Genomic DNA, 26,876 nt, shown 5'->3' with positions numbered 1-26,876 from the left:
CCATTGCCAGAGCCCTGCCCTTCCTTGCAGGCTGGAGCTGAAAGGAAAAAGGCTTCATGTTCCTATGGATGGGATGTTTTCTAGGAGGGTGGGGATATCACGATGACGCTTTGAGACCAGTGAAGGGCCTTTGGCAGCAGCTATTTAACAAGACACCTATGTGGTTTCTGCAGCCTCGTGGTGTAATTTCATTCCCTCCTTCCTCCAGCACTAATCCTTCAGCTCTTTGCTCACCTTCCCTTCCCGATTTTATTTCCTACCCTGCCTTCAGATCATTCTTTTCATCTCCAAGGTCATTGCTGAGGCTTCATTTCGGCTCCTTTCAGGCTGCTGAGGAACGGGGAAGGGAAAGGGGCTGTTTTTCATGGTGACAGGATGCTTTTGTCCCTCTCTGTGTCGCTCCAGCAGAGATTTCTCTCACTGCATGTGGGTTGGGGGTACAGAGCAAGGCTGCTTGTGTCACCACTTCTCTGGGCTTTGCTGAGTTCCTGCCAGTACTGCACATCCCCTCCTCTGGGACAGTGCTCTCCCCACTTCAGGGATGCTCCTGCACCACTGGTCCATGGCCCTCAGCACTGCCTGGGTTTCCCAAACTCTCAGTATCCTATCCTGGCAGCCAGCAGCCCTTTCCAGAGGTGCTCCATCCCTAGCAGGGCTTCCCAGCATGTCCTGGCATATACAGAGGTTTAAACAAGCATTTTGCCATTATTATAATGGCAAACCCAGTGAAAGCTGCACCCTTCTCTTTTGCAAGCAGATGAAAACCTGTCCCCCACCCTGACCTCAGCTCTGGGCTTGGGAGGCGGAAACAAGCGGAGGTGGAAAAGCTGCATCGTTTGCATCTCTGGTTGCTAATTCTGGTTCTTGCTTTTCCTTCCAACCTGCACCCAGCACCAGGAAGCAAATTTACCAAAGAGCCAACCAAGCTGGAGCCCTCCAGCCCCCCGGGGGAGATCTCCCCCGAGCCGCACCGTGGGGCTGCGCTGGACCTGGCGGGGACCTCCCAGGCCAACAGCAGGTAAGAGATGCTCTGTCCCCAAAGTGACATCCCTCTAGGGTTGTTTTGGGGTCATTAATGTGCACAGCAGGTTATTGCTTTGGGCATTGGCTGGGGAGGGTGTGATGGGTGCAATTCAGTAAGCTGCAGTCAGGGAGCTGGTGTAGGTAGCGTGGTGGGAAGGTGGGTGGCTAAAAGGGGAGTTGCTTTCCTGCCTCTCTGAAACCCCACTGTGGTGGTACAGCTGGCCAGCACAGGAGGAGGCCAAGCATCTGTGGCCTTTTGCAAGCCAAATTTGGAATCATTGATTTTCATAGAATCGTAGGGGGTGGAAGGGACCTGAAAGCTCACCCAGTTCCAACCCCCTGCCATGGGCAGGGACACCTTCCACTAGAGCAGCTTGCTCCAAGCCCCTGTGTCCAACCTGGCCTTGAACACTGCCAGGGATGGGGCAGCCACAGCTTCTCTGGGCACCCTGTGCCAGCGCCTGGGTTGGCTTGCCTGGACCAGGTCTCTGTGGCTGATGTTTTATGCTGTGTATTAGTATCATACACGGGTTGAAATGGTCAGGGTTCAGCACCCCCAGATGCTGTGCTGTGAAGCATGGCCTTGCACAGAGGCAAGTGGGGGGGGGGGGGCTACCTTGGGTGTCCCTGAGAAACCAGGGCTGGCTGAGTGACTCCAGCCCCTTTCATCAGCTGCAAACTCAGTGCACTGTGTGATTCAGCCCCTTCCAACCATTTAAAACGGGTTGGAGGAATCACACCCTCCACGTGCCTGTTTCTCTTCTCAATAACGAAGGGACTGGATGGAAGCCTCATCCGGAGATGTCTGCAATGGGAACTTGGCTGGACTGGGTCCCAGCCTGAGGTGCTTCCCTGGAGTGACAGGGAATTAAACCCAAATCTCCAGAATCTCAGCTAAAGCTTAGACACAAAACCATCCTTCAGCCACTTTCTTGCTCTCTGCACCTTGCTGAATCGCTCCATGTCTGGAGGCATTTAGACTCAGGGAGCAGCAGAGCATCCCCTGCACACTGGGTACCAGGGGTAACAGTGATACTTCAGATACCACTGGCCTCTAAGCACACTGCAGGGCTGAAATCTGGCCTGAGGCTCCTCGTTTTCCCCTTCATTTGTTAACATTTGCAATTAGGACGCTTTTATTTTTTGCAACAGAGGATCCCACTGTGCAGTTAAATTGGTGTGACTGGAAACAAGAAGGTGATAGGATGGGATATTAGGGATGCTGAGCTGGTTTCTGCAAAGCAATAGGTAGATAACAAGCTGGGAGCATGCTGGTGGGGTGGGAGCCACTGCAGAGCTCCAAGGGTGACCAGAGGCTTGTGATTCCCATACAGCCCTCACTGATGCTGCACTGTCCCCATCTCACCTGCTGCACTCCAGCCCTGGGCCAGGTACAGGTTGCACAGAGCAGTAAAACCACTATAGAAAACCCTGTGGGGGACAACCAGTGTTTTTTAGGGGTGGCTTGGATTTTCCTCCCCATGGTAGTGCTGTGATGTGGATGGGCTGGGCTGGGCTAAGCATTTCCACTGGTGTAACCCTGGCACAACCCGAAGAGTCCCTTTAGAATTTACCCTAGTTGTATGTTTAGATGCTTTGTTTCTGATTTACTCTGTGTGTGCATGGCCATTGACTTGGGCCATGGACCCTGAGGTTCATATACATTTCTGGTTACAAAGGGAATCATGAATCAAGGGTGTTGCACAGCTTCCTTTGTCTGCCGCAGGTGTAAGCTCAACTGTCCCAGTGCATTGATAACACCTACCTGCAGGAAAATAGAGCTGGCTATTCAAATCCCACTTTGTTCTTCCTGCAAATGAGAAACCTCTGTTCCCTGGCAGGAGCAGAGCATTTCCATAGCAGTGGTCCACCCAGGTCAGAGTCCAGCTCAGGGCCAGAGGGGTAACACACTCCCCAGGGAAACTCCTCCCAAGTTTCCCTAGTGAATGGTTGACTCTGGCCTGACGTGGGAGAGTTAAAAACCCTTCCCAAGGCTCCCAGTTGTAATATACACAGTACTTCCTAGACCAGAGATCCTTTTTACCCATACCACATTTAGAAGAGCATTACAAGAGCACTCCTGGCTTCCTTTGTGTTGCCTCTAGTTTGTTCTGCTGACGCTGCTGAGTGGATTTAGGTGAGAGAAGTGCTTTTGAACATCTCCCCTGAGCCAGCAGGGATGTGGCGCTGGCTCAGAAGGGTTTTCCTTCCCCCCAAAGGACCAGCATCATGGAGAAGCGTGTTTTTCCAGTGCTGTTCCTTAGTGCCAAAGAGCATTGGTTGTTCTTGTTTAAGAGAGAGACAGACAGCAAATGTGTCCTGAGAATGCAAAATAATCTCATTTGGATGCTGAGCACCTTCTGTAAATTCCTAGGCATGTGAAGTTAACTGCAGACGTGAGTTTGGGATAGTGCCCAGTTTTCAGGGGAGAAAAGCTTTGAGCAGAATAAATATTTACCAAATCAATTGACTTTTTTCCTTCCTCCCTATTTGCTTTAGCTCCATGAGTAACCACATTGTAATGATGCTTTATGCACTCCTCTCTGGTGCAAAGGGTTGGAGTCAACCAGGTTTTGGGCTTAAAACCCCTCTTGCTTTCAGGAACTCTCTGCTGCAGTTACATCCATCAGTGTGTAGAGGCAGGGCTGCGACCAGCAGTGGTGCAGCAGCAGGAAGGGTTTGGGAGCAGGGCTTATTTGCAGAGAAACCTGCAGGCTGTGGCTTTTCCTTGCAGCCACAGATGCTGTGCCACTGCTGGGACCGTGAGTGCAGTATCCCCAGGGTTTCTCCCTCCTGCCAGGACCAGTCCTATGCTCACCACTGGGTTTGAAGCTCTTCTCTTTGGCTGCTGCATGACCACTTCTCTTGTCTGCCTTTCCCTTCCAGGTCCGAGAAGTGTAGTGTGTCTGAAAGCTGTGAACCAGGTGAGGAATAATTCATTTTCTCTTGCAAAATAGTGGTATGGGGAGGAGGGCAAAGAGAAAGCTGCCTGCAAAGTAATTTGGATGTGCAGCACCAGTTACCCGTTTGCCCCATGGCATAGTTCTATAAGGACTTTATTCCCATTTGATAGATGCAGAGATGAAGGCTCTTACTCTGTGACCCTTCAGCTGGGTCCTGGAAGTGAAATAATGAGACTTGAGCATGTTACTGAATGCAAAGCTAAGGGAAGTCTTTAGTCTCTGTGTTCCCTTCTCCCTGAAAGCCACCACAGTTGGGTCACGAGGAGTCAGTGGTGTCAGTGCTCTGACCCCTGCAAGTGAGAAGGAAATGCTTTTCCCCAGGTTTATGTGCTTGGTCCAAGCACTGAAATGCCACACGGAGCCTCCTTATCCTGCCCGCCCAAGCTGCAATCTGTGACTCAGCCCCTTGTGGTGGATCAGTCCTACTCCAAGTGGGGAGACTGATCTGGAGATAAGAGGCAGCTGGGCTGAGCACCACATGTAGCATCCTCCTGGGGCAGCTGGCTTCAAACCATGCTGAATTCTGATGGGATGTGGCTGCAGTCAGCCCTCCCAGAGCACGGGTTTGCCAATGGGCATGCCCCAGGCAAGAATTTGGGAGCATTAAATATGCCTGGAGTGCCCACTGGAGATGGCTCCTCCTGCATCCCCATGACAGCTTCTTGGTGACCCTGTTCATTTTAAGTGAAGAAAGCCAAGAAATGAGCACATAATGAGGGCTGGCAGCTGGTTTGAGGGCACCAACAGAGGCCATGCCCATGGGTGCCCTTTGGATACCTCCTTGCCGTTAGCTTGATGCCACTGGGCTACTTACCCAAAGCCTTGTTGCTGCTAGCACTACAGTGGCAGCTGGTCGTGGTTTCCCTGCCCACACTGGCGGGCAGACGTGGCACATTGCTGGTTCCTGTTGGTGATTGCCTTCCATTGCCTTTCCCCGGTAGGTACCTCAGGAGAGCTGGGTGGGATCAGGCAGATCAAAATCGAGCCAGAGGAGGACATCATCCAGATCACAGTGCCAGGTAGGTTCGGGGATACCGGCTGTGTGCAGTGGCCTCTGTGCAGGCAGGGCTACCACATTGTCTCAGCATTTTGCTTTGAGAAGAGGTGTTTGCAGGGTATCTCCCAGCACAGAAGGTCCTCCCGTGCCCAGTAATGATCTTCCTTCACTGAAAGTCATTTTTAGGGGCGTATTGGGAACGAGGTGGTTTCCTGGGGGCAGTGGAGGATGTTTTAGGGTTCTTTGTTGTTTCTCTCTCCTTCGTTGCTTTTCTATCTTGCCTTTCCCCTGGAGAAAGTGAGCCTGGTTTGCTGCTTTCCTTCACGCACGGGCTTGGAGGATCCCAGGTATCAAACGCAGGATGTTTTTGGATGAGGTCCTTAAGTTAGAAAAACAGCCTGGTTGGGAAGAGGTCGTAAGAACAAGTTTAATCTTAAACACGTGCTGAAAACATGTTGGAATTGGCAGCACTGATGAGTACCCCTAGAGAGGTCGGTGGTGATGGAGACGAGCAGTGGGGTGCTTGAGGGGCAGCTGGGAGTCATTTTCCACTTACCTGACCTGGACAGCACAGCAAATGGTAGGATGATCCTCAGAGTTTAATGAGTGGCTAGTTAGCAGTCTGCATCTGCAGTGTGCTTTACAAACATTAATTAATAATCTCACCAGAATGAGGGCAGCCACAGGACTCCCAGTGTGCCCAAGGGCAAGCGATGCTGGGGTCAGCAGTGATGCCCAGCCCCAGCGCACCGGTGCAATCTCTATTGCACCCAAACTCTCACAGTGCCCTTACTGCAGTGATATTTGGGAGTCACTCCAGGTTTGTTGTAGAATGGACTTAACCTACAGTTAATATAGCGGGAAGAGAAGGAACAAAGTACAGTGGTAGATCAAACATTTTAATTTTCAGCTTGGCAGCTAATGGAAGAGAAGAAAGCTAATACGTGGTGAGCCGGCGGGCTGTGTGAGGAGGAGGAGGAGGTGTTACCGCTTTGGTGCCGGGTAGACCATGCTTCAAGACCAGAGTCTACCTTTTCTTACCTTGTTTGAAGCTCGAGTTCAATCAGAGGGAGTACAGCTGAGGGCAGGGAGGAGGATTAATAGAAAAGAGGTGCTCACCGACAGGGAGAAATTGATGAAATTTGGATTATTTATCCTGTGAGGTGATGATTAAGAAGTGACCTGATTGAAGTATTTAAACTAGCTGGAGGTTTATTTAAAGCTGAATTTGGAGAGCTCTTTGAGGGTGTTGGAGAGCCCAGCATTAGGGGAGGTGGGTTTAAATGAAGAGGGCATGCAGATTACGTAAGGGAAACCCAAAGAGGTATGATTTTATGGAGGAGGGCAGCATTAGTGGAATGGCTTTCCCCAGTGGAGTAGCCAAGTCAAACAGCATTAGCTTTTTAAGTCAAAATTGAGTGTCTTGCTGGAATTAAGCCAAGTAAATAGTTTTGAACTATTTTTGCTCTTCACCTTCCACAGAGGTTAGGAAGAGATTTTTCCTCCTTTGGGCTGGGAGGTTGGGTGTGTTTCAGGGACAAGCTCCGGTTGGTCCCAGAGAAGAAGAAGGCAAATGCACCCCAGAAGCTGCTCCTGATGTAGAGCCATAGTGTGTGAGGCTCCTGGGAGCAGGGGGCCCTTCGCTCAGCCCTTACTAATGGGCCCAGACCCTCTGAACCCTGTTGTGGGGATGGTTTTCCCCCATATAAAAGCTGCCCATGGGATTTTGTCTGCAGACCCATCGCCTGGCTCGGATGAGATGCGCGACCCAGTGCCCGCGCACGTGCCCTCGGAGGAGCCCAGCTACGTCATAGAAACAGTGGCAGGTACCAGAAATGAAGATGTAGGAGATCCCGTGCATGGGGATGCATGTGTCCAAAATGAGTGAAGCCATTTATGAGCCAAGGTGATGGAGGTAGACCCACTTCCACTGTCATGGCCTCAATCAGCCCAGCTGGGAGCTCCAATAGACAACTTGGTGGCTTTTCTGGCACCACCACCCCATCCCAGGCCCTCTCCATCCCCAGCATGCTGCAAACCCCAGCTCATGACTGGGATTTACCTGGGGGAATGGTGCCATCCCTGTGCCTGCCTTTGCTCCTGCTGGGTGCTGGATCTCTCCCAGGAAGCCCACACTGAAGGGCAAGCATACCTCTAGGATGTAGGAGATGGGTTTATCCTGCTTATGCAGCTCCTGGCATGATGCTGACCAGCCCGAGCCTGTCCTGGGGGGAATGCTCAGAGCTTAGGGAGCAGAAGGGGCAGTTGGGTGACTGCAGGGGACCTGGAGAACTTCTGCTCGTGGCTGGTCTGGTTTTGCTTTTGCTAACCCTCCTCTTCCTCATTAGGGACAGAAAAGGGGCCCAGTGAGGAGTCGCGACATGAAGAAAAACAGATGGAGGGATCAGGTGAGTGAACGTTGAACCCTGAGCATTGCCCATCATAGCAAGTTTTGGAAAGCTGGATAAACACAGAAGTATTTTTGGGTTGGGTTTTGTGGGTTTCCTACATCATCAGCAAAGCATTCTGCCTCCGAAAAGGCTCAGCACAGAAGGGTGCTGCCATATTCCTGGGCTCAGTCCTCCCCGCTCTTGCCCAGATTTACTTTTCCCCCTACTTTTTTGCCTCCTTGCTGTTATCACACCACTGTGGCAGGAGCAATGCTGCCTTTCCTTGCTCAGGGATGAGCTTGGAGGCAGCTGCCAGCGATTGGCACTGATTTGGGAGGCATGAAGAGTGCACAGCCAGCTCTGACAGAGCTCAGGGGCTGTTCACCTGTGCTGTGCATTGCCTGCCCCAGAGGAAGCTGCTTTCTCAGAGCATTTCTCTCCTTTTCTTTTTTCTTCTTTCCTTCTTTCTCTATTTCAGATGGTATAGGAGATGTTTTAAGTCATCTGAGGAAACAAGTCGAGATTTTGTTCAACACAAGATACGGTAAGATGGTCGTTAACACACACACACATCATGCTGAGCACCGGCCTCGGCCTTGGGGAGCTCCTAATTGCTCAGAAATGTCACCTGCTGTTTCCAAACCAGCAGCTGAGTAAAGGTGTAATCTAATTTGTTCATTTCCTATCTGCTGGGCTTACAAATGCATTTGAAATCTCCCTGGGCCTTGTTATTGCAACTCTTCCCCCTTGGTTTCTTTGATGCCTTTTCACTGGCTGTAGCCCAGGAGTTGCTGCTGTGGCTTTCAGCCCCCAGGCACGTTCTTTTCCTTCATCTAGCAGAGGGACATCCATGAGGTCTGGACATGGGGTCCCATTGCCTTGTGGAGAGGTGCTTGCAAGCTTTATAGAAAGCCCCCTTATTTGTGCCACCAAAAGGCAGGCTGTGTTAATACAGCAAATTCTGAAGCCAGCTTCAGGTGGCTGCCTGGCTCCATCCTTCCTCTTGTGTCCACCAGCGTCAGGGACATCTCCACCAGCCACAGAGTAACAACAAACACCCCAGAAACCAGTTCAACCTTCCCACTGGCAACATGTCACTGCTGCTTTGACTCAATGTGGAGGTCCAGCAAACTAATGACATTCTATGTCCATGCAGCAAAAGCCATAGGAATATCAGAGCCGGTCAGAGTTCCCTACTCCAAGTTCCTGATGTACCCTGAGGACCTCTTTGTCGTGGGCTTGCCAGAGGGCATCTTGCTGCGGCGCCCCAACTGCTTTGGGATTGCGAAGCTCAAGAAGATCTTGCAAGCGAGCAACAACATCCAGTTTGTCATTAAAAGGTAAGGCAGGTGGAGTGGCCATCCCATGGAGAGGATGCTCCTGCTTGGAGCTCCTGCTGCTGTGCAGCGTCCTGGGGAGCATCCATCACTTTGTCACCTTCAATAAATTTACTTGATTAGAAGCCACCAAGGGTTGTTGCCTTGTTGGACCATCCCTGAGAGGCAGTGGTGGTGTTGTCATCTCTCCCTTGGTGTCTTTTGGGGTTTTAACTCACTTTTGCAAAGGTTTGGCCACAGCAGCAGGAAACATCCGGGGTAGGTGAAGGAACCAGAGCTTTTAACCTTCGAAGAGCCCAGGTATGAGGCAAGAAGAGGCATTGGGAGCCCCAAAGGGTTTTCCTATAGGAAGTGGCTCCAGCTGAGGTCGAAACATGCACATGGGATGCTGTGGGCATCAGGGAGGATGCTGTCCTTGTGCTGGGGAGCAGAGGGTGTCATAGGAGCTGGTGGAAGACTCTGAGAAGCCAAGACCAACCTAACACAACGGCATTGCCCTCAGAGAGGAAGCAGAGATGGATTTAGAAATGTCTTTAGGTGTTCTGGGGGGTTTCCCACCCAAATGCTGACTCTGGCTCCCTTGCAGAGGAGAGAGCTAGCACAACCTGTGTGGTGGGGGCCTGAAACAGAAGATGGGCGTTAAGAGCTTGGAGGTTTTGTGGCGTCAGACCAGCAGCTCCCAGGCCATCCCAGTTGGAGTTTCTCCCATCCCAGACCCAGTTCTCTGTGACGCAGCTTCTGCACAGCTTGTAATGAGCCCTGATACCTCCTCGCTGTGCACTTTTAGCATTGGATACCCAAGTGACAATTTTGAGGGCAGTTGTGTGTTGAAAGCAGCTGTGCTCAGCTTCTCCCATCCCCACGAAACATGGACCTCATGTAGCTGCTCACTTAGGCTGCTCAGCCATCTCCAGCTTATTCTCATCCCAGGGAGCGTTGTGTCAGCTCACTGAAGAGTCTGTTGGCATAAAAATTACGTCCAAAGTTCCCCTGCTGCATTGCAGGAGCTTTCAAATGGCATGAGGCAGACACGGGCAGCTGTTTGTGGCTGTGGGAGCGTTATCCCGGGGGCTGCTGGAGCAGCGGGGTGCCGCTGGCTGGGAGCTCACTCACGTGCCCTCTGCTTCATCCTGTTTTCCAGACCGGAGCTGCTGACGGAGGGCGTGAAGGAGCCGGCGTCGGACAGCCCGGCAGCCAAAGGTAGGCTGCGAGACGCCCGGCAGCCGGGCCGTTAAGGACTAGGTAGGAGAGGAGTGAGAGCGTTTTCCTTCTCTTGCCTTCCCTCCCCTCCTCGGTTTTTGGCTGGAACCCCCTGTCCTGTGCATCCCATGGGGCAGCACCATGAGTCCTCATTCCTCCTTTGTCCCCTGTAACAGCCACCGGCGAGAGGGACTCAAGCGAGGGGCTGCTGGAGGATGCTGTGAAGAGGCAGGGCTTTCAAGGTGAGGGCATGGAGGCATCTGGGGTGGGGGGTGAGGCAGAGCCCTCATGGTTGTAGGGGCTGCGTAGAGCAAAGAGACGGAAAGGGGTGGCTATGGGGTGTTGAGGCTTAGTGCGTTGGCAGAGGAGCAAGGCAGGGATGGGTGGGAGGAGAAGAGGGGAAAAGAGAGGAGGAGATGTTGGGATGAGAGGGTAGGAAGGACAGGCAACCAGAAGACAGGGCGGGCAGGCCCATAGGTCCAAGGAAGAAGCTCAGCGATGGTGCCCTAATTAAACCAGCTTTGCTTATCTCACCGTCTGACCTTGGGAGACACATAATGAAGTTTCCAAGCCTCGGGGTTTGCCTTTTCTGGGGCTTTTTCCACCTGGGTGATGTTTGTATAAACACTGATCCCGCCATGGTGGCTCCACTGAGGGGAGAAGCAATGGTGGCTGGGGAGCAAGCACTGCCCTGCTCGAATATCCCCTTTCCGGGGCCATCACGGCCTGCAAGGGCTTGCAGGGAGGGACAGGGGCTTTTCACAGGCTTTGGCTTTTCAGAGAGGCTTTGGAGTGTGATTTGTTTTAACACTAGTAATTATCACAACCGAATCTTCGATTTTGTGCCGCTTTTATTCTTAGCAAACAGGCAGGGGAAAAAAAACGCCGTATTTCTGTTTAGATTATTTTTAAGGACTTTGAATGGCCCACTCCAGAGATTAGCTAATTGCAAGATAAGGACTTTCCTATAATTAGAAAATGGCATTACTTAAAAGTCACAGAGTGCCTTTTAATTTACCAGCAGAAGTCCATAATTGTTTCTTTATTTTACAGAAAATTATGATGCCAGGCTTTCCAGAATAGACATCGCTAACACACTGCGGGAGCAAGTACAGGACCTGTTCAATAAGAAATACGGTGAGAAACCAGGGGGGAAGTTCTTCATATTCTCTTCTTATCCCCTTCTACTGTTTTCTCCCTATCCCTCCTCTCTCCTCTCAATTCCTCCTTGCCTGGTGCTTTCTCTCACCTCCCCATTGAGTGGCTGCACCTCAGAGGGAACGGTGGGTCTGGGAATTAGTGCTCTTTCCTGCAAGTGCTTGGCGGAGTCCATGGTAGAGAGCACTGGAGGACAAGTAGGTGATGCTCCTCCTGTCACTAGGGCATCTACCCAGGCTCTGCGGGGCACTCCGCAGCCTGCCTGCCCAGCATCTTGATCAGGCAGGGAAGGGAAATGCTGTTATCCCCATTTTCCAGGCATGGGTGAGACTCATGTGTTTCTCAGGTACCCACAAGACCAATTACTTGCAAGGAAATGTGTAGCCTCCATCCTGCAGCCAGACCTCAGAGAAGGAATGTGCCTACAGAGTTATCTCCAAAGAATGTCCCAATGCACTGGGATGGAGCCAGAGCAGGGGTGGAAGTGGCATCCCACGTGTTTACTGCTTACTTACTGCTCACTTCTCTCTCGCAGGTGAGGCCTTGGGGATTAAATACCCCGTGCAAGTGCCATACAAGCGGATCAAGAGCAACCCGGGGTCAGTGATTATAGAGGGGCTGCCCCCTGGGATCCCCTTCAGGAAGCCGTGCACCTTCGGCTCGCAGAACCTGGAGAGGATATTGGCTGTCGCCGATAAAATCAAGTTCACCGTGACAAGGTACGTGGTGAGAGGTGTCACACTGCCAAGCAGGAGGGGGAGAGGAGGGAACAGCACCCCCAGCATTGCCAGCCCCACTGGGGTAGGGCTGTACACATTGCCAGCCCCTTAGACAGCAGTTAAGTAGGCAGCTAATGCTTTGGCAGAAACCCACTGCCCATTCGTGGCAGGGTCCTGTGGGTTTTGCAGCCAAAGGGGATGGACGCAGGTTTGAAGGGAAAAGCACTTAATCAGTGTTGGGGAAAAACCTGGTTTTAAGAGTGGCTCCATCACCTTCTCACTGGGCCATGCTGCCTGTCTTGCCCACCAGGCATGTGCTGCCCTGTCCCTGCAGAGCTCCTGATGGTCCTGTACCAGTCATGGTACAGCATACAAAGGACAGGCTGATCCCCGACCTTCCCCGTGCCTCAGAAGGATGCTCAGTCTGGGTGTGCTGGCTTCCACGTGGCTTTTCATTTTAAAACTCCTTTTTTCCTTATTTTTTCACAGGCCTTTTCAAGGACTCATCCCCAAACCCGGTAAGAGATGATGCCTTTTTTTTTAAGCACTGTATATGATAACTGTTTAGTGGTGGTCAGGGAGTTGTGAGCTGTGGATGGTGAACAATAATTCAGCTGGAGGAAGGCTGACCTCACTTTCCTGGGCTTCCTGCTTCGGTTTTGTTGGTGTTTGGTGCATTTATTGAAGTGCCCCTGACTGAAACAGCATCACCCCTCGGTACTGCTGCTGTTCCCTTGAAATGACAGCATTTTTCAGGAGCTAATCTAGGGCAGGGATCTCTGTGCTGTATTTAAGAAAGCACCTGCTTTCTTCAGCATTTTCTTAAAATAAATTAATGTTGCAGTGAGCTGGCAGGTTCAGTGGCAAGGGAGAGTCGTAGGAAGGAGGTGGTTAACCACAGGTCTGCATTGAGCTGCAGCAGTATGGCAGTGTAATCCCTCTCCAGCTTGTGGGCATCCCATGTGGAGATACACCAGGAGCAACATGGAGAGGGGAGGATGGGGTTTGCTCCATAGCAAACTGCGGAAACCACCACCCAGAGACGTGTCCTTCCCTGTGCCTTGCTGCAGTAGCTCTGTCTCTCGCTTCTAGGCTGCCCAGCAAAGAGAACTGCTATCAGAAATGTGGGTAAAAACCTGCCTCGGTTCTAAATGTCTGTAATTACAACTGTTGGAAGAGCACAGATGGATGCAAAAAATGTTGTCACTTTTATTGATGGCTTCCCATTTCCTTGGCCAGCTTCCATGAGGATGGCGCAATTTAGGGAAGACAGATATGACAGAGAGGAAAACATTTATATGCCCTTAGTTGGAACAATAAAAAGGTGTTAGACACCCGAGCGGGCCCTAACAAAAGGTGAAGCTGTCTGAGAGATTCAGTCCAGGGCATGGTCCATGTGTTGACCCCCTGCATCCCTGTGTATGGCCCGGCCCAGGTGATGGGGAGGTCTCCTGAGACCTGTGCGGATTTTGGCCTGAGATTTCCTGTCCCTTGGTCCTGAGCAGCAAGATGCTGACTTGCATTGGCAAGGCCTTAAAGGAACCCTCAGAAATGCAGAACTCTGCTTTTCCATGGAATTTCACGGCTATAACAGCGGAGCAAGCTGGGGATGTATCTGCTCCTCCAGCCGCATCTTGTCTTCTCGTCCCTCCGCTGTGATCGGTATAATTATGTTAAGAGACGCTGATCTGACACAAATCACACCATTAACAAAGGAGCACATCAGAAGGCAAATACTTCAACCTGCCAGCTGGCTGGGAAGCGCAGCCTGCTAAATAGAGATGTAGAGGAAATTGATTTTCTTTTTACCTCCTTCTCCAGCTGAACGCTCCCACCGCAGCCTGGCCCATGCCGGCACAAACACACAGACATATTTTATTCTGTGTATTGTGGTACCTGAGAGAGCTCAGGAGGAGGTTGCAGCATCCCTGCTGGGCTGAGTGCTTCATGCCCTCTCCTTCCACAGGGGTTTTAAATGAGAGCAGTCACAGGTGACTGCTTGACATCTCAATTTGTTATAGACTATTTCATATATTTGCTAAATCCCCAGAGACAATTCCAGGACTTATAATTATTTTCTACCAGCAGAATGTCTCCTCAAGAAAAAAGCTGTTTGTATTTTGCCCCACAAAAAATCCCCATTGACAGCAATTAACCTCTCGTCTGCTTTTCCATCCCATTACAGTGAAGTGGATGGTGGCAGTGCAGTGGTACATTCACTGCCTTGGCTTTGATCGCTCTTCATCTGCCTTAACAAAATTAATGATTTTCAAATAGCCACAGATCATTAAAAATTTAAATTTAAGAGTGTTCTTTTTACCTCAGACTTGTGTAGTAAAGTCTTGCCATGTAAAATGAAGAGCAGCAGCAGAAGTGCGTGCTTGGCATTAAGGCAAAATCAATGAAAATCACTTTTCGCAGAGGAGCGTTAAAATGCAAGCAATAGTTACTCCCAAGCAGGCTGGCATTGCAAAGGTGTCTAAAAGCTGGAAAGCCCAGGAGATGACTATCCATACAAGGGAAGTTATGGGTTTTGCGGATTATTTTGGCCAAAAATTGCATGAAAAGCACACAGTTTAAGGGAAAAGCGAAATTTAATATCACTTTGGTGTGATTTTAGTTGCCCTTAGGTTAAATTATGGGGTTTCATTTGCTTTAAACAAGTTGTGCACCTCCTGCATTGCAAAGAGCATCCCAGATAACTGCAGGACTGCAGCGGACTGGCCTCCTCCTCTCCCTTTCTGGGGACACCCATTTTGTAAGTGTGACAGAAACAGCTAAAAGGATTTCAGTATAATCTGAGCACCTCACATGCTTTTTTCTCAAGGTAATCATAATTTCTCTCTTGAGACAGTATCTCCCCTCAATGGGTCGCAATGGCCGGGGGTGAGGCTGCTAGCACAGAGGTGGATGGGGGTCTGAAGGGATGCTGTTTGCAGAAGAAGGTGGTTTTTGGGGGCAGGGAATGAGGCTGGTTTTTGGTAAACTAAAGCTAGTGGTGCTCCCCGGTGCCTGGAGGAGGTCAGTGGCTGCAACTCCCTTGTGTAATACAGATTTGAAGCCTTTCGAAGGTGGGATGATGGCACTGGGTCACCAGTGCCTCTGGCAGAACTTCACTGGTGTCTCCCCAGGGGCCTTAACCCAGGATCACAGCCCTCCTGGCACCCAGAGAGCTTCCTTTTGATTCCCGGTTTCTTTTCTCCCTATCACTGATCTCTGCTTTGCAGAAGAGACCTTCAAAACCCCTTTCTGAATGATCTTCCAGCATTAAACCAGAAGTAAGCGAGCAGGGGTGAAGCTCCAGCGCTTATAAACGCAGCGCTTTTCTTCTTTCCTGAGGCACAGAGATACAAAACAGGCTTAATTTGAGCCTTTGGAAAAAAAATAAAATCAATCATAAGTAATGTAGCACACACACAAACAATCTTTCTGTATATTAATTTTTATGTGCTTTGATTGAAAATGTACACCAGCTCCATCTGTCCTATTCCCCAAGCTCCCTACCACCCTGATAGATTATTTCCCATACTCCAATTAATAAAGTAGGGCAGGCAGTGTTCTTTAATTAAGAAAACCACACATCCAGGCATCCTTTTTAGATGTATATTTTTTTTTAATCACAAGAGCACAATCCTCAAGACTTTGATGAGATGTGCCTTGCCTTAGAAACTCCTAGCAAGACAAAAAAAGAGGGAAGTGCTTGGTGGGGCAGTGATGGAAGTTGAGTGCGTCTTGCTCCATCACCGGGTTGCTTTTTGAAGTCCCTGCTCCCCTCCCTTCATCCCTGAGCCCCAGCGTTTTAAGTCCTATGGGAGCAGCCAGGTTATGTTTCCTTCTGATCCACCTTCCTGTTAATGGGGTGAATGAATTCTTTAGTGTACAGCTGGTGTTTCCAGTCTGAAGGTGAAGATTCAAGCAGGTAGTGTGAATGGCTTCAAAGCATCTTTGTGATTCCAAATACCTTTTTCTTTGCTTATTTTTTTGTCTCCTTTTCCCTTTCGTTTGCGTGAGTAGCATCCAATGAGAACACAAGACCATTGCTCCAGCTCATCCCACCCCTCGTGTTTGCTTTGCTCTTGCTTCCACCCCGCTCCCTGCCAGCCTCGTATCCTGCTGTGTCCTTCAGAGACCCCAAATCCCCCCATTTTTCAGGGTTCTCAACACATAGCAAGCTGGGTAGCTCTCCATCCCGGCTGTGGTCCAAAATGAGGGATGCACTTACTCCATACATCGCATCATGGCTGTGAGCCTGGTGATGCCTCCCATGGTTCAGGCTGAGCAGCACATGTGGGTTCCCAGGAGAAGAAATGTTAATTATCTTTCTTAAGCAGCATGATTTGATAACGGCACCTTGAAACCTTCACCTTTGAGTTGCCGTTAACCAAATGAAAACCTGGCTGCCCTCCCTCAAATGTTTGTTTCGTGTTGGAAAGATGCTGCTGCATGCTTCTGTTCCTTGCTGCCTGCCCATGCTTCTGCCTGCCTGCAATCTGCCTGCGCTCCTGCCATGCTCTTGCCTGCATTCCTGCTTGATGGGAGCTCTGCCAAGGTCTTGTTCTTTCTAGGCTTGGACTCTACCTTGGCTTTGCTAGCATGACCCATCTGCATCTCTTCCCCTTTTCACTGCGTATTAACCTGAACATTTTGTGCAGTGGGTGCTGCCCGTAGGGTGTCACACAGCAATGTGAGGGACCCAGGCGACGGGCAGCATCACTTATTTTCTGTATGGGTCCTGCTGCAGCCACCAGCCACTTAGAGCAGGACTTGTGTGCCTACAGTGCAAGGTCTGGCTCAGCGCCCCAGCTCACCATGAGCTGCACAAAACTTCAGTGCCTCCAGCTGCCCCATGCAAACCCCTGTTTGCAGCAAGAGCCTCCCCGCTGAGCCCCTTTCCTCACCCTGGTGCTGTCACCCACAGCCCCCATCCTCCTTGCCAGCTTTGTCATAATGAGCCACTTCATTCCTCCTTTTGCCCATGATGCAAATCCTTGTCCTAGCCCCGTTTCTGCTGCTTTTCCCCAGGAAATTCATTTCTTTTTGATATCATGTCTCTTTGGAGTCGGTGGTGAGTGCCAGCCTCTCCTTAGGGATCCCTTTATCTCCCATTTTCCCCCATTGCTGCAGATCTGACACAATTTCCCTGTTTGCTTTTCATCTGCTTTAACCTCACATAGTTTACCTCCTCAGGCACTGGCGTGGCTGTGCAGCACAACTACTGCTGCTTTGGCAGGGACCGTAAATGCTTCAATTCCCTGAGCACGTGTGGACCTCAATCTGCCCAGGTGTAGAGTGTAGCTTGAGGGATGCTTGTGGGCTCAAGCACATCCCGAAACAGGTCCCTGGTGCGGATGGAGAGCCCAGCCTGCCCTCCCAGCTCACCAGGCAGTTATTTAGCTACTGAAAGCATCTCTGTACCAAGGGGCCTCAGGACCGGAGGAATTTACACTCTTAGGGACAGTGTCATCCTGGGTTTTGCTTTTATTTGTGACCACAAAACCAAGCTGCAGCACTCATGGCTCTCTTTTTCTTTCTCTCTCCTTTTTTTTTTGTGTTCTTTTAACTTGCACTGTAGCCCCTAGACGGATAACATCCTTGGAAAAAGCCTACGCTGCCTTGAATGGTACGTAGCTCAGTTGATGTATCGTAGATGGTAGCAGACAAGAAATGCACTTGCGTTTTAATATGGGAATGAAAGTGTCTTAAACCCCCAAATTTCAGGTATTGTTTTTTCCTCTCTGCTCTGCTTCCCTGTGATACCAAGAACTGAGCGATGCAGGATTTGTTTAACAGTATTTTATTGTTGTTATAAATCCCCTCTGCATTTCTAAGCACTGTTGCTGTAGTCCCTGGGCATCTTCTGCTCCAGCCAAGCCAACCTGCCGCATTATCCTGTTTATCCATGAATCTGATCAATTAATTTGTTAAAAAAATCCACTTGCCATTCACAAGGAGAGCTTGCAAAGATTTGGGTTGGAGGTTTTTTGCTTTGCTTTAGTACCTACCCTGGGCCAGGGTTAGGGTGTAGTCATGTAAGAGATTTAACATATATACTCATTTACAGGGTTAAAGCATAGCTCACCTGCGTATCTAAGGGCACATTGTGCTCTGGCAGATCCAGCTTTAGTCCCATTAGCTGGGATTCTGGCTGCGTGTCTAGATGGTAATTGCCTGCTCCTGCAAGTTTATAGCTCTGCTTTGAAAACATGCATATGTTGAGCTAATTCTAACTGTATTTAATCCTGAGTTACTGTGGAATAGCCTCAGCAAAGTCAGCAGATTTATTCTGGATTTACACAGGGATGTAATTGAATTGCACCCATTGAAGCTGAGGGGGGGGGGGAATAGGTGTGTTTTTATCCTCTTAAGATTCAGGGCCAGATCCTAACCGCTGTAAGCAGCCAGCTGTGCGTTTCCTTGACATGGTTGTGATTGCCCAAAGAAGGGACCTGAGCTGCTTTCCCGGTTGGGATGTGTTGGGCAGTGGCTGTTTTCCTGATGAAATGGGCTATGTGCTGGGTGTTGGGAGAGCAGAAGGTTGTTACTTGGCTTGCTGGCCAGGTGGAGGACATGCATGGCCTGGAGCAGCACCTTGGGATGCTGGTGGTGGCACGGGAAGAGGAAGGCTCTCCCAGGTACCCTGCCTGGCCATGCCATGGCTTCACCACTGAGATCAGGGCACTGCACATGGCATCATGAACCCAGACAGAACCATTGTTTATCCGTATTATACCTTGGATTTGGTTTTGTTGTGGTTTGATAAAGTCACTAGAAGAATAGGTGGTGGTTTGGATCCTGTTGTCAGCAACAGACACCTAAACCCTATTTTTAATAACTGCTAAATGTGACTTGGTATTTCAATAAGAAATGTTGAGCTCTAACAAGTCACAGAATCCCAGACTGGTTTGGGTTAGAAGCTTAAAGCTCACCCAGTTCCAACCCCCTGCCATGGGCAGGGACACCTTCCACTAGAGCAGGTTGCTCCAAGCCCCTGTGTCCAACCTGGCCTTGAACACTGCCAGGGATGGGGCAGCCACAGCTTCTCTGGGCACCCTGTGCCAGTGCGTTACAGGGAAGAATTTCTTAAGTTCTAATCCAAATCTACCCTCCTATTGGAGTCCTATTGGAAAAGAGCAAATGGTGCTTTAAAAATGTGGCCACTGGTGTATAAGTGCCTGTGGAGTGTAGGGGCCCTTGCTTCAGGCAAGTAGGATTGGGGAAGAAATAAGTCAATCAACTGGCTACTTTGTAAAATTAAATATATATATACATGTAAAATAACTCAGAGCTGAACCAGCAGCATGCATAAACCTGCTTATGGGAAGAACTCAGCACATTCCACGGGTGCCAGTGGCTTCCCTGAGTCGATTACTTCCCAAAGCAAGATGAAGTCAAAGTGGACTCCTCTTGCCTGGAGAGCCGCCTGGGGATGAAGGGGCAGGTCCCCAGGAAGCGGTGCCACCAGCCAGATCCTCTCTGGCTTCTCTGTTGTGTGTGCTCAGTTCCATGTTTTCTGTGGGATTTGTTTGTGTCCTTGGATGGAAATTAGGGAGTTCTGCCCACCACAAGGTGGAAAAAACACCCCCTTGGGATCTCATTTCTTGCACTTGGGTCTCTCGGGGCATGAGCGGAAGGGAAAGAGCTGCTGCATTTTGCAGCCCCAGAGAACTAAACGAGTGAGAACACAGACTTTTGGTGTTTCTTTGTCTGCTACCATCTACACATCCGCATGGGTGTGTATCCACAGCCCAGAAACTGAGCATCAATGACAAGGAAGTCACAGAGGGAGCCCACAGGGTTTGCCCCGCTGGCTTGCCATGGCCTCACGAGCAGAACCACAAGGCAAGGTCTTGGTTCTTGAAACCAGGGCTCCTTGGCAACGTTTATGTGATTTTGATTCTGATTTATTTATTGCTCCCTCCCATTCAAACTGCTTTGTTGCCATTTCTGGTTTTGAAGCACAACTTGGCCCTGAGGTTCTTTTGCAGAAACTTCTCCTTTTTCCTTTCCCTAGTTATATCCTGATAAAATTAATGTTGTCCAGGTGGAGAGGAGCCATTTTTGAGGCCATACTCTGCAGTAGCAGGGTGTGGAGACTGAACAGTGCCAGCTTCTCTGCAGCACCCTCAGTGGTGGGGTGGCAAGGCCAGATGTGATTTCTGCTGGGCTCTGTGCAGGCAGGGACTCACATCAGGTTTTCACCTTGTATTTAAAACAAAACTGCAAGCCATGTGTTTGCTTAGACCCAAAATCATGTGATTGTTCAAAATCAAATCAAGTAGCTGCAGACTCAAGGCAGAGGATGCTCAGATCCTTCATGCTGAGGTTTGCAGGGCTGACCTTGGTGCTGTAAATAACCATCCTTGATCTCCATCCATGCCAGCCTGGGTCAAAATGCCTGCTTTGAGTGTGGTGAGGCTTGTGGTGGTGATCCCTTCTTGCTGGGAGGACACCCCACTGCGCCAGCCCTGCGCTGGGCACCCTGGCTAGCTTGGGGCTGGAGGGGTGACCCCAGAAAGGGGCAGATAGGGTTCATTCACTTAGTGCTTTATGCCTGCAGGGGTGAGAAAGCATCAAAGGGGGCCAGTACTGCCCCCAGCAATTTTTCCTGGAGCCCCCTGAGGATGCTGAATAGCCAGGAGAAATATCTCCAGACACATAGGCACATCATTTGAAATGAGAGAACAGAGGAAATTGTTCGGCACGATGAGGATAATTAAGAAAGCTAGTAAAGCCAAGCTGATTATATGGCATATTATAAAACAATGCTGTACTTAGGAGCCCAGCTATAAAAGTGCTATCTCATTCCTTGATATCACTTGTGGGAGCATTTGTGGCACTGAGGGCCTGAGTCTCCGTTGCTTTGCATATTTTTGCAGTCATTTACAGCACCACAAAGTGGATGTAAAATGCTCTCAGCCATGGCAGCACGTGGCAAGCGCAGATTTGGCAGCATTTTATAGCTGCTCTGCACGGCTCTAAAAGGTGCAGCCACCTCTGAGGTATCCCCAGGCTGGGGCAGAGGGAGAGAGACATGGTCCTGGGATGGGGCTTCCAGGGGCTCAGAAAGAAATGGGATATGTTATTCTCTGTCCTTTTTCTGCTTTGCAGATGAGGACGATGCCAACAGGCTCGGAGAGAAGGTGATTCTCCGGGAGCAAGTGAAAGAGCTTTTCAATGAAAAATACGGTGAGTCTCCCTTCTCACGCATCACCAAACCAGTCTGGTTTTGCTGACAGCAGCCAGAGTTAAAATTAATTTGACTGAAGACCTCTATTTATAGGCTGGGCACACGGCAGCCTGCTGCAGCGCAGGTTTCATCCCACTGCTTCACGTTACAGCCTGTCCCTAGGGACGTTCCATGTCTCGCTCCCAACAGGTGGGACCGTGACCTTCCTGTTGACAGCTCATCCTTGGCAAGGGGAGGGAGGATGGGAAAACGCAGCCGAGGAGTAGGATTTGTGCAGTCTGCTGTCAGTCCTGATGCTGTCCTGAGCTGGTGTGAGCCATGGTGTGTGCGCTGGGAACAAGGCTGGAGCCGCAGTGAGTGTGGCTGGGGAAAAGATTGCTGGAGCCGCAGTAGGAAAGGAGGTCAGGAGACTGGAGAAGATTTGAAAATGCTGTTTGCAGGCTCCTTGTGCTGCCAAGCAAGCTCCTCCTCCCTCCCATCGCTGGGAACAGGCACAGTGGGATCAGCAGCTGCATGGAGCCAGCTGCAAGATGCGTGGCCCCAGGTGGTGTCACCATTTCATCCCTGTGGTACCACTGCTCGTGGCTGTCCCCTCGCTGCTGTTTGGGCACAGCTGGTTAAGTGCTGGGGGTCATTTCTCAACCTGTGACTGCCCAGGGCTGTGGAGCTGGGCCATGGCAGCTCAGTGGCACCTTCAGTGTGGTGTCTTGCCTCCCTCCGTAACTGCCTGAAGGAGAAAGAAAATAGCTGAAATGATAGCAGAGCAGCAAGGAATGCCATTTCCCTCCTTTCTCAAGTCTCCCCTTGTCAAGGCTACTCACCCTGCCCACAGACTGTTTATTTCAGGGTGCTACTCACTACGTGGGCTATGAGCTGCTGTGGGGGCAGATCTGCTGGAGGTACCAGCATACGGGTTCAGCTTCCTGGGGAAGGTGCTGCCCATGCTCTGAGCATCCCCATCCACCCTGGCTCAGCAGCACTCACCACATGTGGGGGCAGAGCCCACAGCAGATCCCTGCACTCCTGTGGTCCTGGCACTGTTTATGGAGCAGAAGATGCCAGGTGGGCTCCAGGGGTGAGCTCCCTGCAAGGAAAGCCAGAAATGTGACTGAGGGGCAGCTCAGGTTTGGGGACTGCAGAGATGCGAGGTGAGAGCAGGCTCTTACAATCAGGACTGTACAGAAGGGATGTTTAGTGCTCCCCCGATGCAGAACTAAAGGAGTACCCAGAGAGGTGGGCAGTAAGATTAAATTGTGCAGAAGGTAGTTTTAATGCAGCAAGGAATGGCTTCCCATCCCTGGCAGTGCTCAAGGCCAAGTTGAATGGGGCTTGGAGCAACCTCGTCTAGTGGAAGGTGTCCTTGCCTGTGGCAGGATGTTGGAACAGGATGAGCTTTAAGGTCCCTTCCAACCCAAACCAGTCTGGGATTCTATATTGTGGTATTTCACTGCCATAGGATATTGTGGAGGCCAAAGTGATTCAAAAAATGGGCAGGAGGGATGTGATGCGATGGTGAGCAATGGATCTGATCTCTACCCCAGTGACCCCAAATCTCTTGCCAGCTGGAGGCAAGAAGAGATGGGCAAATCTGTCTCATTTGCCCTCTCTCCTGGGCTGTCCTCCACACTGGTGCTGCTGGCTCCGCTATGGGCTGGTGTAAGCATAGTGATGGATGTGCTCTGCATGGAGGAAAAATGGGTGTCCAAGTGCTGGTGCTGTAAAACAGCCCACACCTGAGGCTCCTTGCAGGATCCTAAGCGGAGACTAATGGCGCATGCCATAAATTGGGCAGGCAGATGTGAAACAGCTGGGTAGGATGCGGCTGCAGCAAAGGTCGAGCATCACTACAGCTATGGTTTCCCAGAGTCCTCCCAAGGCTCTTGGCCCTTCAGTTGTTTGGATCCGGAGCTCTGTGGGGTAAAGCTGGCACGTTATCCTCTGCTCTGCCATTACAGGAGAGGCTCTGGGCTTGAACCGGCCTGTCATGGTGCCCTATAAACTCATCAGGGACAGTCCTGACACTATGGCGATTACCGGGTTGCCAGACGATATCCCTTTCAGAAACCCCAATACCTATGACATCCATCGGCTGGAGAAGATCCTGAAGGCACGGGAGAGCATCCGGATGGTGATTGTAAACCAGCTCCAGTAAGTTCCCCCAGCTCTGCAACCAGGGAAGGTTTCTGTTCTTTAAACATTGCTCTTACTTTTCCAGCCAGGAGTGGGGTAAGTCACCACGGGGCCACCGGAGCACGGCCAAGCCACCCAGTACCCACAGACAACCTGCTCCATTCCCTGCTCCATCCCTTGCTCCATCCCCTGCTCCATGCCCAGCATCCACTGTTCTGTGCCACATGGAGATGCTTGGCCATGGGTGGGCACAGCAAAGCATTAGCAGGGCCAGTTTATCCCCTTGTTCTTGTGCAGTTTGAGATGATGATGCTGGGAAGGGGCACAACATGGGGGCAGATAGTGGGATGGCTCAGAGACTCAGCTGAGTTATTCCAGGTTTCTTACCTCTGGGGAGCAGTGGAGAGGCTCCATGTCCCCCCTTTGCACAGGGGGGTGTTGGAGGAGGCAGCTCAGGGTTGGGGTCTGGACATAGAGGAGAAACAACAGCGTCCACCTGCTCTCACCCCTTGTCTCTTACACAGGCCATTTGCTGAAATCTGCACCGAGGCCAAACAAACAGGTAAGGGGAGGGCTAAGGAATAACTGTGGCTTTCCCTGCCCTGTGGCAGAGAGAACATAAGGGCAAACAGTGATGGGGATCCCCAGGGGAGGCTGAGGAAAAGATCCTGTCTGGAAAAAGAACATGCAGGCTCAGCATCTGTTCCGGAGCAAACCGTCCTTTAAACAATTCCTCTTCTATGAGCTGTGGGGAGACTGAGTTGTTAGACTCCAAACTTCCAGCATATTCTGCAGGATTTGATTATCCCTTTCCCATTAGCAATTTACTCGCCATGAGCAATTTATTCACTAGTTAAAGCCCTTAATTTGAGCCATCATTTAGCAGTTGAGCTTCTAAGGAAACAAGGTTTCTGTGATCGCTGGGAATGAGTTTGTCTCTGTCCTATCCTCCCCAATAAATCTCAGCCAGTTTTAATCAAATGTGTCAGAATTAGCAACCCCAGAGATAATTAGGATCTTATTAGTTTTATGAAAATAGGTGGCTAGAGAAGGGAGAGCTGGCAAGGCAGAGCATGCCTACAATGTGATGTAAAAAGAGGTGGACGAGACAGTTTATATATGCAGATATATATGGGCATATCATATATGCAGATATATACAGGCGTATGATCACAGCTGGCACCTTCATGGTCCCAAAACACTCTGCACAGACACAAGTCTGTCAGATATCAGGCTCTGTAACTGCTGGAGTTTGGGATACACTTGTTTTGTGGATTTTCTTTGCCATTGCTGAGGAAAGATGGCAGCTCTGTGCCAGGTCGTGGAGGCTCGGTCTGTGTCACTGACAGTGGTACAACAGATCAATGCAGGGGGATGTTCAGTGGGAGACAAGATTGGAGCAATGGGATGGGTTCCACTTGCAGGGCTCAGATACCTCATGCCTTCCCTCTCCTTGCAGACAAAGACACCAGCGTTCCCAAAAGGAAGCGGAAGAGGATTTCCGAAGGGTACTCAGTATCTTCTTCTTCCTCCTCTTCCTCTTCCTCCTCTTCCAATATGGAGTCTACGACATCAACAAATCAGATCTCACTTGTGGTAAAGCCTTCCAAATATTAGGGGGGTTACTGCCTGCCTATCTTTCTGCTTCAGGATGCTGCTCTCTGCTCTCCTCGAACTGACACCACCACCCTCTGCCTGACAAACACTATTAAGTGTGATGTAAAATAGCACAACCAGGTTTGGAGAAGGAGGGGACGCACCTTTGGGGCTGCCTTTGCCTGCTGGGTTTGGCTGGGAGAGGTCAGCAGAGCAAAGCACCCACCACCCCTCAGGGCTTTCCCACATCAATCCTGTGAAAATAGGAAATGCAATAGGGGGATGCATCAGTTGCTCCTCTCAGGGCTTGGCTTTGGTTGTGGATGATACCAAATGCTTTTAAAAAATAAGAGTAATTTTTACAAGAGAGAACTCTAAAGTTAGACGGTTTTGTTGTCAGCTTTGCTGGTGGTGTTTTGGTTTGGGGTTGGTTCTTTTCTCTAATTTGGAAAGTGGGAGCAACAGCCCGTGTTGGAACATCTCAGAGATTTGATGTATGCATGGTTTTGTGTTGTGTCCTAACAGAGACTTTTGCCTTCTTTTTCTCTCCCTCTCTTTCAGCAATGGCCCATGAACATGTACATGTTAGACTATGGTGGTCTAAACGTCCAGATCCCAGGACCTATTAACTATTAGACCTCAATACTGAATAAGAACCTCAAATGAAAGAATAAATAAATAAATGTAATTTATGTAAAAAGTGTATATTCCAATATGTATCAATGCCTTTTAGTTTTTCCAATGATTTTTACACTATATTCCTGCCATCAAGGCCTTTTTAAATAAAAATAAAAAGTGTTGCCTTGCTCTTAAAAGTACTTATTTTATTATATATATTATTGATAAATAGCATTTATAAGTAAGAGTAAGTGCAGGAGGGCACCCCTGGACAGCCCTTGCTGTGCTTTGGCTGCTCAATAAAACCCTTAGTGTCATCGCTGCTTGAAACCAAGAGGTTTGAAATGTTTTAATGCTTCATCTCATTTAGATCAAAGGCATAAAACTACCCACAGAGCTGCTGGAGGAGTGGTACCAAACTACAGCAGTGACAGATGGAACCAGCCCTTGTGAGCATCAGAGACCCATGCGCCAGAGTCATGCTGGCTCTGGAGCAGAAGCAGGTTTGAATTAAGCAGGAAGGAGGGTTCAGGCTCCCCAAGGAGCGAGATCCCCCCCCAAGACCTCTCATGTCTGGCCTCCTGCCACCCCAGACTTGGAAAGGCACAGAAGCGATTTTGGTTGCCTGAGTTTAACCAGCTTCTGAACAAGGAAAATATTTCCATCTGATGAAGTTCTTCACTATTTATGATTTTCATAGAATCAGGGAATGGGTTGTGTTGGAAGGGACCTTAAAGCTCACCCAGTTCCAACCCCCTGCCATGGGCAGGGACACCTTCCACTAGAGCAGGTTGCTCCAAGCAACATCCAGCCTGGTCCTGATTACTGCCAGGGATGGGGCAGCCACAGCTTCTCTGGGCACCCTCTGCCAGGACATCAGCACCCTCACAGGGAAGAGCTTCTTCCTAATATCCAATCTAAATCTCCCCTCTGTCAGCTTAAAGAGGCTTTGATGCCTTTGGGATGGTGGGAAACTCCCACAGTAAGTACAAACTGATCCTGCTGATGCTCCACAGGTTGCGTATAACTCTGGAGCAAGAGCTGTGAGCATCCAGGGGACCCCATGGCTCCTCCGTATGCCTTGGGCACTCCATATAAAAAGCAACCCAGTAAATGGAGGGATATTTTGATTTCCTGCAATTTTAATTCCATTCCACTCCTGGAGTTTGGCAGCAGAAGCTAATGGTGCCAATCATTATTATTAACCACCACACTTACTTAACTTGTGCTTTGTGCCTGCTGAGAGCTGTGCAGGGGCAAGACGTGGCAGGAGCTGATGCAGGTATGAGGGCAGCATAAGAAGCCAACAAGGAAAGATGCTGGCTGGTGTGTAGGTAAATGCAGCCCAGCATGAGCCACCAGTGAAGTGGGATGCCCTGGAGCTTGTACCTTTGTTACCGTCCTGAGCAGCAGCAAGTGGTGTCACTGCAGGGTGACCACTGCTGGGCATCCCTCTGGCCTGCAGGACCTGTCTTAACCTTTTCACAGAACAAACCTGTCCTGAAAGCAGAGGCCATTGTCTGCTGGAGGTGGATGGTAGCAGACACAGGATCAAAGT

At 50.2% G+C, this 26,876-nt stretch overlaps 1 protein-coding gene across 6 annotated transcripts in view; it reads left to right on the top strand.

Moving 5' to 3' along the window:
• The window catches only part of GTF2IRD1 (GTF2I repeat domain containing 1), a 63,348-nt gene extending 37,700 nt beyond the window's left edge, over positions 1–25,648 (top strand). For 2 of the 6 annotated variants that reach the window (XM_062632170.1, XM_062632154.1), the window contains exons 11-28: positions 898–1,018; positions 3,910–3,947; positions 4,928–5,005; positions 6,720–6,809; positions 7,332–7,391; positions 7,852–7,917; positions 8,530–8,713; positions 9,852–9,910; positions 10,087–10,152; positions 10,964–11,047; positions 11,604–11,787; positions 12,277–12,305; positions 17,360–17,407; positions 20,896–20,973; positions 22,930–23,122; positions 23,629–23,666; positions 24,564–24,700; positions 25,262–25,648. In XM_062632170.1, the coding sequence (XP_062488154.1) occupies positions 898–1,018; positions 3,910–3,947; positions 4,928–5,005; positions 6,720–6,809; positions 7,332–7,391; positions 7,852–7,917; positions 8,530–8,713; positions 9,852–9,910; positions 10,087–10,152; positions 10,964–11,047; positions 11,604–11,787; positions 12,277–12,305; positions 17,360–17,407; positions 20,896–20,973; positions 22,930–23,122; positions 23,629–23,666; positions 24,564–24,700; positions 25,262–25,336 (1,628 nt within the window). In that variant the 3' untranslated portion in view covers positions 25,337–25,648. The remainder of the gene's footprint in view (positions 1–897; positions 1,019–3,909; positions 3,948–4,927; positions 5,006–6,719; positions 6,810–7,331; positions 7,392–7,851; positions 7,918–8,529; positions 8,714–9,851; positions 9,911–10,086; positions 10,153–10,963; positions 11,048–11,603; positions 11,788–12,276; positions 12,306–17,359; positions 17,408–20,895; positions 20,974–22,929; positions 23,123–23,628; positions 23,667–24,563; positions 24,701–25,261) is intronic. The other 4 variants (XM_062632189.1, XM_062632162.1, XM_062632180.1 and 1 more) reach the window with 4 other exon arrangements.
• Positions 25,649–26,876: the final 1,228 nt, after the last annotated feature.

Source organism: Pezoporus occidentalis, unplaced genomic scaffold (genome assembly GCF_034315485.1).
Source record: "Pezoporus occidentalis ecotype Australia unplaced genomic scaffold, CSIRO_AGI_Poc_V1 ctg110, whole genome shotgun sequence".
Taxonomy (NCBI): domain Eukaryota; kingdom Metazoa; phylum Chordata; class Aves; order Psittaciformes; family Psittacidae; genus Pezoporus; species Pezoporus occidentalis.
This window is presented reverse-complemented; position numbering and strand designations above follow the sequence as displayed.